At 34.8% G+C, this 12,136-nt stretch overlaps 1 protein-coding gene across 1 annotated transcript in view; it reads left to right on the top strand.

The window, feature by feature from the left end:
- LOC306881118 (A disintegrin and metalloproteinase with thrombospondin motifs 17-like) overlaps nucleotides 1-12,136 on the top strand; it is a gene marked incomplete at its 5' end in the record, with an annotated part of 150,241 nt that overhangs the window by 125,630 nt on the left and 12,475 nt on the right. The window contains 3 exon segments of the mRNA XM_079435034.1: nucleotides 2,863-2,998; nucleotides 5,364-5,568; nucleotides 6,985-7,137. Coding sequence (XP_079291160.1) covers nucleotides 2,863-2,998; nucleotides 5,364-5,568; nucleotides 6,985-7,137 — 494 coding nt within the window.

The following is a 12,136-nucleotide window of genomic DNA, read 5'->3' as shown; positions in this document are numbered from 1 at the left end:
GCAAAGTCAGTTTTGCAATAAATGCATAGCACACATATTTCATTTAAAATAGTTCCTCTTTATTATATTTAACCATTTTAGCAATATTTTTCAGGATTTAAGGAAATATACATTACCATTCAAAAGTTTGGGTTGGGATGAATTTTTTTTTTCCTTCTTCAAAAGTCTCTTATGCTCACCAAGGCTGCATTTATTATTTATTTTAATAAAAAATACAGTATAAATACAAATATTGTGAAATATTATTACAATTTCAACTAACTGTTTTCTATTTGAATACATTTTAAAATGTAATTTATTCTTGTGATGCAAAGCTGAATTTTCGGCATCATTACTCCAGTCTTCAGTGTCACATGATCCTTCAGAAATCATTCTAATATGCTGATTTGCTGCTCAAGAAACATTTCTGATTATTATCAATTTTGAAAACAGTTGTGCTGCTTCATATTTTTGTGCTTTCTGTCATAGTTTTTTCAGGATTCTTTGAGGAATGGCAAGTAAAAAAAAAACAGCATTTTTTGAAATAGAATCTTTTGTAACATTATCTTCACTGTCACTTTTGATCAGTTTCAAAGGTATTCATTTGTTAAAAAAACCCTGAACCCAAGATTTATTTTGTTGAATTTAGCTTATTGCATTGCTTTGTCCATAAATTATACTGTACATGACATGTGATGCTGCTTTACACCAAAAAAAAAATATCTAAAAGGCAGCATAATTTTGGAACAAGCTTTGCATCTGGGACGCAAATATGTTCCCTAAAATGCTGACTAAGTAGGCAGCGCACTAGGTTTTGGAGCAGAGCTTCTGTCTCTGTGTCTCTGAGGCTGCCCTTCACCGCTCGCCGCTCGCAGGAATTAATCTCTGTCTCCGACTGCTCGCGGTTTTTCTTGGCAAACGTAGAACAACACAAAATGAATGACATAGCTAATCCTACAGTCCGGCGTGCTGCCACCTTCTGAAGTTACAACAACATTAAGAACTGAGAGCAAATTAAATGTCCCGGGCAAATTCAGCACCGGTTACGCGGGTCACTGCTTCCCCCTGCTGCTAATTTGGTCATGACCACTAAAGGCCCCCGACTCCATAGATGACCACTAGAAATAACCTCGTATTGTTATCTCTAATTAGAAATGTTTTGTTCTGCAATTACCTGAAATGGGACATGGCTGGTTGGGAGGGGAAAGGGGCACGGACAGCATCAGATCGTGCGCAAATGCTCACATGTGCCAGAGAAAACACAGATTGTCCTGTTGTGGTTAAACACCCCCAGCAACAGAGTCACTGCAGCGCTTGCCAAAGCCCTCGACTCAATTCAAACATTAACATCCTCAGTGGATTGTTAGTAAACTCATACAGACGGCTCAAAGCAGCCATAATGATGATTATTATCATATAACCATGTATTTTTTAAATAATGTTATTCCTTATGACGTTTAAATTGACTTTTTAAAACATGAGCTAGTTTATAGCTAGATTTATTATTGAATGGTATTTATTATTTTTTAAAAGCAATTATTTATTAAACTTTACTCATTTAATGTTTATGATCTAATCTTATAAAAACTGTTTATCAAAAGCTATAGTTATAAATAATCAGTGTTGGGGTAACGCATTACAAGTAACATAGTTACACATTAATTTAAAATTTTAAATGAAATATCTAGTTATTTCTTCAAATAAGTAACACAATTAGTTACTTTTTATGGTGTAACGCAATGTTGTAATGCATTACTTTTAAAAGTTACTTTCCCCAGCATAGTAAATAATATATTGTAATGGAAGGTGCTTCTTCAAAAGACACATGACGTGGAATTCCAAGGAAATAGTTTTTAATAAGAGCAAGAGTGAAACAACGTTTCCAAAAGACAGGACATCAAACTAACGAAACAAGGGACTATAAGTAAACTAAATGAGGGCTAATGAGGTAAATCAAATAACACGTGAGGATTGATTAAATCAAAAACCATGGCAACAAATGAGGAACTGAAACAGAAGGCAGGAATACAGGGAAAACAAAACCAAAACGTAACATATATACAGTAAATAATTCATGATAATATTTCAGTAGCGTATTATGGGTTCAGTTTGAGCTCAATTTCAATTTAAGTTACTTTGGATAAAATTTGTAGTTTACAGATAATTAGTATCATTATAGATATTAATAATAATTTATTATTATTACATATTATTTTTAATATCATTGTTAACTGTTATTATTTGTTCAACATTATGAAATATTTAAAAGTATTTATATATATTTAAATTATTTTTGAAGCTAGTTTACAGCTAATGTAATTAAGTATTATTTATTTTATTAGGATTTTTTTAAATGTTATTTATTAAATGTCTAAACTTTTTTTTATTATTATTAATCCTAGTTTTTAAAAAATATATAATTACTGTTATTAAATATTATTTATTTTCTTATTATTTATTAATCATTGGTGTTGCGACAGATATCTTGCTTGTTGATTTATACCTTCATTTCTGTATTTGTTGACTTGCTGTAAAGGCCTGTTCACACCAAGAACAATAACTATAACAGTAACTATATTTGGATGCTGGATTAATCTGTGGGGATACATGAGCTATTTTACAGTGAGATTTATTATTAAAAAGGTTTTTATTTAAAAAAAATATTAAAAGCAAGAAGTTGTGTTACAGTGATATTTTACTGTGATTACGGCATGACACATTGCTTCTCATAAAATGTATATTTTCCTTCATTTACAAAACACACATAAAAATATGCATTCAAATTGATTTATGTAAGTACATGCAAGACACGTGTTGTACTGTAACGTTGAGTGACATTTCATGAAAGTATAGTGTCAATAAAAATGTTTTGCTGTGTTTTAGGCGAGAGAAGGACTGTGGTCTCGTGCATGAGAATCATTAACAAGACCATGACACAAGTCAACGACAGCTACTGTCAGGTGGAGAACAGACCCGCACCTCAGATCCGCCACTGCAATATCCACCCCTGCCAATACAGGTAACAGAAGTGCCAGAGCTTCTCAGAATGGACCTCTTTACTTGTATCTGTGTGTGCTGTGTGTTTTTATGTCATCAGCTGGCACAAAACTCAATAGGGAGTCAAACAAGATGGTTTGGGATCAGAGTCTGGGACTCCTCTCTCTCAGATTTAACAGATTCATGGTCGATATTGTTCCCTTCTAAACAAAATATGTAACCTGGTCTGTTGCGGTCATCTGTGTACAGGTGAAAGCCTCACCTGTGAAATATGGATGCATGTTCTTCCTTAAGGATCATGCATCAGAGAGATGCTCCTTCACAATTAACAATAGCTTAAATGATACATGTTTTTTTCCGGTAACATGACCATTATGAATGTTTACTCTCATTAAACCAAACCCAAGAATAGATATTTGACTCTCTCTCTCTCTCTCTCTCTCTCTCTCTCTCTCTCTGCTCGGTTCATTAAAGTCTTCACATTTATTATGTATGCTTATTTTTTATCAATAATTCACATCGTTTTATCATGCTAGCTTGCAGTGGTTTCACAATTTAGGTGCAATATGTATAATTTGATTTATGTTGCGTGATAAAGCTGTTTCTTCATCTGTAGCTTTTCAAGATGCGGTGTCTCACATTACATGCTTTAGAAGAGATATAAGATATTGACATTAAGTTGTTTATTCAGAGCAGAAAAGGCTGGTTCACTTGAGTGAACAAGGGATAGATATTATGCTTATAGAATTTTAACTTAATTTGCAATTTTTTTCTTGCTCTAACAGTAAAGGGCTGTACACACCAATAACAATATTAATAATGCTAGTTATATTAAGGTCCATGCCAATAGAGAATAACATAGCTCATTCTAAGCACGTTTTTCAGGTATGTTATGTGGCACTTTAAAGTAGTATGGATTCTGATTGGCTGTCTTTTTTTGGCTGTGTTTTTATCATTCATCAGCTGGGAAAAAAAATCACTATAAAAGTGTTTCCAACAGCATTATTATTTATTTTATTTTGAAAGGAACCATGTGCAATTTTTAGCATAAATGTTTCTATTTAATGCCTTGTCTAATTTTTTTGTCAAGTTGTTGTGTGATTTAAAACATTAGGCTAGGTGTAAATGGGCCTTAATTTCGTATTTAAATCATTTAAAAATACAAAAATAAGATTGTCAGCTGGCTTTTTAGATCTTTTAAAGAAAATTTGAAGGGTTGTTTGCTTGTGCAGAACTCACTACTGTGCATCTGGTTTGCAGGGTTGTTATTTTTAACTAACACTGAAAATATTAAAAATAGTTCATATTAAATAAAATATTAATATTAGATGACTTAAACAACAAATTTTGAAAATGTAAATGAATATTTGGAGTTTTGGCTTGTCAACTAACTGAAATAAAATGTATATCAAATAAAAGAACTATATATAAAAAATAAAAAGTAATAGATTAAAAGTACTAATATATAAAAATGAAAAATAAAGAAAAAATTAATTTGGAGTTTTGCCTGAAATAAAAAAAAAAGTACAGAGAGTAATAAATAAATAAATAAATAAAAGTACAAATAAAAGAAAGAAAGAAAGAAAGAAAGAAAGAAAACTAATAAAAAAATGACAATTTTTTACATTAAAATGAAAACTGAAAATATCAAAATAAAAGTTCATTCAAAACCTCAATAAATACTGAATTAGTGTATAAATAACACTAAAATAACACTACTATGTTGTTGCTATGGTGTTCTTAGTCAAATAATCCCAATTACAAGTGGATATTATGATCTGTAGATAAGGCTCAAGTGCCTCCATCAATGTACTTCTCAGGGACTTTTTCACCCCTTTTTATTGTCCACCAGATGTAAGTCAGATCACTTGGAAAAGTAATTGCACACCTCTATTTTTGTCTATAACTGCAAAATCGATTTTGGTGCTTGTAAGAGTGAGATCTGAGTGTGGGACAGAAGAGCTTTCTGTAGGTTTCCAGATGCTTCTCTGTCATCTTTCATTGTGTTGTTTAAGCAGTTAATAAAGACGGCTCTATTTTTATTCTGTTTCATCTGTTGAGATTTCCTGCACGTAAATCACAAGTGCATTTCATGACCTCTTATGTGCCAATAAAGATAATCATCTGCTATCTTCAGTCAGACTGTAAACAGAAGATAAAAACATCCATATTTTATGATGTTTCCTGACGTCTGCGTTTTTCATCACATTACAGAAGGTTGCAAATGCTTTCACACGTTGACTTTAAGGACTTGTGTCAGTGTAGACGTGTTAATTTTCAGACTTTAGATTTCTTTCACTACAGTTTAAGCATTGAATATCAACAAGGACTTTAATCTGACAAAACAGTTGTATTAATGTCATCTCTGTGTTTTCTGCTCCTCTCAGATGGGTGACAGGCGATTGGGCGCATTGTTCAGTAACCTGCGGGAAAGGCTTGCAGCAGAGGGAAGTTGGCTGCGTGTACCAGCTGCAAAATGGCACGTACATCCCCACCAGAGACCTGTACTGTCTGAGCTCCAAACCAGCCAGCGTACAGCACTGCGAGGGACGCCACTGCCTCACCATCTGGGAGGCCTCCGAATGGTCCAAGGTTTGAACTCAAGTCCGCAGGAATTATTTAAAGATGCCACATCATGGACGGCAGATTTTGCTCTTGCTCTTGAATGTACATTGTACATTAGTTTGGTTTAATGTTTAAACAACATATTTTAAGTATTCTTGCTTAAAAACAGCATAATGTAGCACAGGATAATTGAACAGAAGACACTCAATGCACTCGAAATACTTATCCAGAATTCATCTGATTGACCCGCTAACTTTTTTGACCAACTTTAACCTGACTAACTTCTTAAAAATGCACAGATGAATTTTGCTGCCCTACTATCTAGTCTAGTGCATCTTTACAGAATAATGATAAAAAAATTACACAGATACAGAAATGCAAGAGCATGTTCTGTGTGAATGGCCCCTAACATTCGCAAAATAAAGCTCCATTACATTTATGGAAAACTGCAAAAAAAAACAATAAGAGCCGTTCACACAGAAAACAAGAAACAGAGCAGTGGAATAAAAAAGAGACTCGATTTAAAACTCGATTTTTTTTGGCTTGAAATGTTTTGAAAGCCAATTTCAAAATTCATGTAATTCAAACAGGAGTGCATGGCGTTAGCACTGCCAAGGCCATGACTTTGATTCCCAGGAAAAGCAAGAAATGTGTATCTTGAATGCATTGTAAGTCACTTTGGATAAGAGCATCTGCCAAATGCATAAAAATGTAAATTTGAGCCATAAATGCTGTTGAAATTCAGAATTCATCACAGTTAAAGGCTGTTCACACAGAAAACGCAAGATGCAGGGCAGTGAAAAGGAAAAAAGCAAGGTCTAAAAATGGATTAAGAGCAGAACTTCTTTTAACATGAGCACAGTCAAAGACATCCATTTATCATCAGGTTTAAGTAGAAAAACAATGGAAAACCACATTATGTGAAAATGGATATGACATTTACATACTAACGCCCATGTTTGCATCTGTAATAGTTTTAAAGGTACAGCAGCAAGAGGGTCAAAAATATGTCAAAATATGTTCTAAAATTACAGCATTTTCTGGTGTAAGAAACTTTGATTAACATAATATGATGACTTGTTATAAAAAATATATTCTATAAAGACTTAGTTGCTTTTATGAGACACATCCTGAACTGTTGGACGTGAGGATCTCTGAGAAAAGATATTTGCGCTTGTGTCTGTGGGGTTTGTCCTGGCCTATGGAGGGCACTGTGGTTGTTTTTGAGTGTCTGGGTCTCGTTTCAGATCTTGATGTTGATGTTGTAAGCACTTCATTAGAGTGGATTTAGTCAGCGGAGAAGTGAGACTCCACAGGAAGCCAGTTTTAATGACCAGCACTCTTGCTTATGTCTTTATTTATCTCCATCCTTCTTTGCACCCAATTGCTCACTTATTTTCCTGATGTTACCCACTGAAATCTCGTTGTCTTTGTCTGTCTCAGTGTTCCTCTGAATGTGGTCGCGGCAGCAGGAAGAGGACAGTGACCTGCACCAATCCTCAAGGTCTCTGTGATCCCGTGTCTCGTCCTGCAGAGGTGGAGACGTGTGAGGATCACTCCAGATGTTATGAGTGGAAGACTGGTGAATGGTCCAAGGTAGGGTGACCAAATAATCAGAAGTTGGCATATAGAAGTGAGTTTGGGGTCAGTAAGATTTTTTAAAGTGCGCCTATTATGGATTTTTGAAAATGACCTTTCATGCAGTGTGTAACACAGCTCTAAGTGAATGAAAACATCCTGCAAAGTTTTAAATCTGAACGTGCACCGTGTATAAAGTTATTGTCTCTCAAAAGAAAGAGTCGGCTCTGAATCATTGAAACGAGTAATTTCTTTTTAACATCAACATGAACTATTAGCATATTGCCTGCCCACTTGTTGGTTGGTCTGAATGAAAATGCAGATTCATTTTTTGGCACTAGGTGCCGGTAAAAATAGCAGTTTCCCCGGTAACACTGTACACAAAGCAGCACTGCGTTCACAAACAGGCATGAAGAAATGAAAATGAGACCAGTCAGACCAATCACTGCAGATTAGCTTCATGCAAAGGAGGGGTTTGGAAAAATGAATCATTAAATTAATCGTTTGGGAGTCGTTGAGCAAATAAGGTAATAAATAAATGCATATTATAAGACAATGAAAAAAAAGTGTTTTTTGACCTTGCATGCTTGCCAACCTGTTGTTGGAGACTCCCAAAACCAAAATATGAACTTTTCATCACCCATAATATGGGCACTTTAAAATAAATTCATACTTTTATGAAGCAAAGGGACATTAAATTGATCAAAAGTGACAGTAAAGACATTTAAAATGTTTTTTAAAGGGGTCATATGACGTTGCTAAAAAGAGCATTATTTTGTATATTTGGTGTAATGCAATGTGTTTATGTGGTTTAAGGTTAAAAAAACACATTATTTTCCACATACTGTACATTATTGTTGCTCCTCTAAGCCCCGCCTTTCTGAAACGCTGATTTTTACAAAGCTCATCGTTCTGAGAAGTGAGGTGTGCTCTGATTGGCCAGCTATCCAGTGCGTTGTGATTGGCCGAGTACCTCAAGCGTGAGACGGAAATGTTACGCCCCTCACCGTATTGTGATGCCGTGTCCTGGCACGATGACACAAAAACAATAAAACCCATTATAAACGAGGCATTTGTTGCATCTAGTGGGAACATAATTACTGATTATAATGACTTATACTGTCTTTTTACGCATTGCATCACGCCGTGTAAACATTACCATGTCTGCATTTGTGATCAGAGAAACAACAAGCACTACTCTACACAGCTCAAAACTCACTTTGAATCGTCAGTGGCAAATTCTTTAAATAAGAAAACACTTAAAATACTTACAGGCTGTGAGTCAGAAGCGTCAGACTGTCCTTGCAAAGTTGGAATTGCCCCACTTTATAGAAACATCCTTTGAGCAAGCCAGCATTGTAGGCTACTCTCCCAGGTTCAGGAAATAGTCCTTCGTAAAATGCGCTGCACACACTCTAATATTTGGGTTGTACTGTTCTGGAAAAGTGTTGTAAATACAACTTAACCACTGATTTCTAGTTGTGTCCTCTTTTGTAAGCCCAAACAAAGTAGTTTTGCTTTCACAACGAAACGCAGCATCTCCAGGACATGGTGCCAGCAACAATACTACAGCGAGAATAAAAGTTACGCCTTCTTTCATTGCGTATACATTTAGGCGGTGTTTTGCAAATATTTCCACATCATGATGTAGACATGTGGGGGCGTGTTTAAATGAGCCATTTTAGGAAGGCGTGGTTGAGTCTTAACTTTTATAAAGAATATCTCTTTGGTTTTGAGACTTTAGTCTTTGCAACTTCGGGGATCTTATCTATGCACAAACAGCATATAACACTCCAAAGAGAAAGGAAAACATGAAATCGCATCATATGACCCCTTTAAAAAATGTATTTCAAATAAATTCTGTTCTTTTGAAATTTCTGAAAAAATATATCACAGTTTCCACAAAAATATGCAGCACAAGTGTCTTCTACATTGATAGTAATCAGAAATGTTTCTTGAGCAGCAAATCAGTATATTAGAATGATTTCTGAAGAATCATGTGACACTGAAGACTGGAGTAATGATGCTGAAAATTCAGCTTTGCATCACAGGAATGAATGACATTTTAAAATATATTCAAACAGAAAACAGTTATTTTAAAAAGCAATATTATTTTACAATATTACTGTTTTTTGATTAAAGAAATGTAGTCTTGGTAAGAATAAGAAACTGCCCCTAACAATTTAAATGGTAATGTAAGCATCCTCGATAGAATTTATGACATAATGTTCATTGCCACAAAAAATTATTTCCCTTTGTTCATATGTTTCTTTAAAATGCAATGGAAAAAGAAATCTGTTACAATAAGACACTTACAGTGGATGTGGATAGGGCTGATTTGTAAAATATGTGACATAAAACAATATATTTTAACATGGTTTAAGTATAAAAGTCACTTAATAACCATTTCTGGGTAAAGCTGTAAATGAAGCCAACCCCAAAACCTTTTTGTAAATAAATATATATATATATGCAAAATTATATGCTTCACTATTCTAATCCTGCGCAAACTGCCACTATTCACTTCCATTTAAAAGACCCTCATTATAACTTTACATTTTGCTCTTTTTTTTTTTTTTAAATGAAGTAAATGGAAATTATTTTTGTAATCAACATTAAGCCACAAATGCTGGCAATTTGAGCTTAGATTGTCCAGAGCCCGTAATATTCCTCTGCATCAGACTCTATCCTGAGTCAAATGAAAGCTGACAGGCAAACATTAGGCCAGTGAGAGAGCGCTCTGCACGCGTCCGCAGATCTTCAGCTGAGTCAGAGTTTGTTGCGCTGTAGCATGTGATGCATGTGGGCTGTCACTGTTACCTTGCTGCCGCCCCGGTGGAGCTGACCGCGCGGTCCAGGGTCGCATCACGCCTGTAAAGCACCATCTGTCTGTTCCTCTCGTTCTCCTGAGTTTTGTGTTGCTCAGTAATGAGCTCTCGCCACCTCAGTGTGGACATGCCATTGCCATAGGGCTGCTTCTCATGCTTTAGAGTCTCAGGTGCACAGGCTGGAAGTCAACTTCTAGTTGTAGGTATTTGGGAATATGGGTTTTTCATTAGTTGATGTTGATATCCCAAGTACAGGGTTATTGATAGCTGATATTACATGGCTTCCACTACAAAATGTAGTTCCTGACTTGCATACTAAGGTTAATAGTTGGTCTCTATGGGTGCACACTGTACAGGTGTGTTTTTTAAGCATTGCTTGAATGCTGTTTTGACTAAGCAGAATCCAGGACCAAATCTATGCATTTTATCAAAAAATACTGTAATCATATATGCAGTATTATAGCGTCAAGTGACAAATATCAGGGTCTAGCTGAAATGGCAGCATGTGTTTTGCTTTTGTTTGACGTTTACAGGATTTGAGCAGTTGGAGGCTCACTGACGTACATTTTCAGTAAAGGATTGCAAGATACGACATAACGACTACACCATCAGTATTTATTTGTTGTTTATTGGAGAATAGGAAATAAAAATCTAAATCTCCATGGAAATTTCTGTGAGGCTTTGGGTTTGGGTGAAGGAGAAATATTGGGTAATATCATTCAAAATGACAGGTAATATAGTAGAACTTGGTATATAGATTATTATTAATTCTTCAATATTAATAAACAAGAAGCTAACTTTAGATAATTTTATTATGAAGCTGACACTTTATAAATGGCATTATGATTTCTACAAATATTTCTGGTAAAGAAGTCAGCATTAAATCAAAATTGACACTCTTTATTTTCCTAAATCAATACAGATATTATATTCCTAAATCAATACAGATATACATATATTATTGTGGATAATTCATCTGTTCATTTATTTTTATATTCATTTTTTTTTTACCTTGTAACCAAAAAATAATAACTTTCTCTTCCTGTGATATGCTCATTTGATGTCTATGACGTTCACTACCATAAGTTCGGGGAAAGTCAGATTTAAAAAAAAAAAAAAAAAAAAAAAAAAAGAGTCTCCTCTGCTCACAAAGGCTACATTTATTTGATCAGAAATACAGTAAAAAACTGTAATTTTGTAAAATATTATTACAATATTATAATAATTAAAATAACTTTAACAACAATTTTCTATTTGAATATATTTTAAAATGTAATTTATTTCTGTGATGCAAAGCTGAATTTCCAGCATCATTACTCCAGTCTTCAGTGTCACATGATCCTTCAGAAATCACTCTAATATGCGGATTTGATACTCAAGAAACATTTCTGATTATTATCAATGTTGAAAATAGTTGTGCTGCTTCATATTTTTGTGGAATATATATATAGCCAGTCACATTCAGTTCTGCCTTTATATCCAGTATGTAATGCTCGTTTTTCACGATCAAATCAACAACTGATGTATAAAATCAAGTCCTGCCATCATTTAGCTATTAAATTTGGAAATACGCCACAATAAGGTTGTAAATTCAGTTCAACATCCATTTTGTGTCAACTAAAGTTTCATCTCAGTTTTACAGAGATGCATGCTCAATGTACATTTTTGTAGCAGTATTTCATGCACCTTTATGGATGACCTTCAAGACTCCACAACTAATCAGAGCATCAGGATGTGTAGTAGGTTTGAGGTTTATGTTTCGCTCTGAGCTTCATCTTACCGTGGCTCCTCCTCAGCGGGCCGCAGATGCTGAAGTCGTTTGAGACGGAGGCTCACGAGACGTTTGAAGGTTGTGGATTGTGTTTCTGTGGTCGGACCACATGGTGGCATTGATCTTTAGTGAAGGTGCGATTGTCTGATCTCAACTTCATGCCTGCGATTAGTTTTGCATTAAATGTGTCTTTTGTTTTTTATCATCGGCTAAAAATAAGGTAACATCATTGCATGGCCTGTTGTGTTTTATTTCTGGATTTTACACGTGTCCGAGCTCTCAGTATTCACTATACGAGCCTCTGCGACATTTGTTTGTGAAGTCGGCCGTATCATTTCGGGGGCGAAATGAGAGGAAAATAGATTCTCCCATTAGTGAGATGTTGGTGCAGAAAGCATTGGATATTTCTGCATGTGTC

Source organism: Barbus barbus (genome assembly GCF_936440315.1).
Source record: "Barbus barbus genome assembly, chromosome: 2".
Taxonomy (NCBI): domain Eukaryota; kingdom Metazoa; phylum Chordata; class Actinopteri; order Cypriniformes; family Cyprinidae; genus Barbus; species Barbus barbus.
This window is presented reverse-complemented; position numbering and strand designations above follow the sequence as displayed.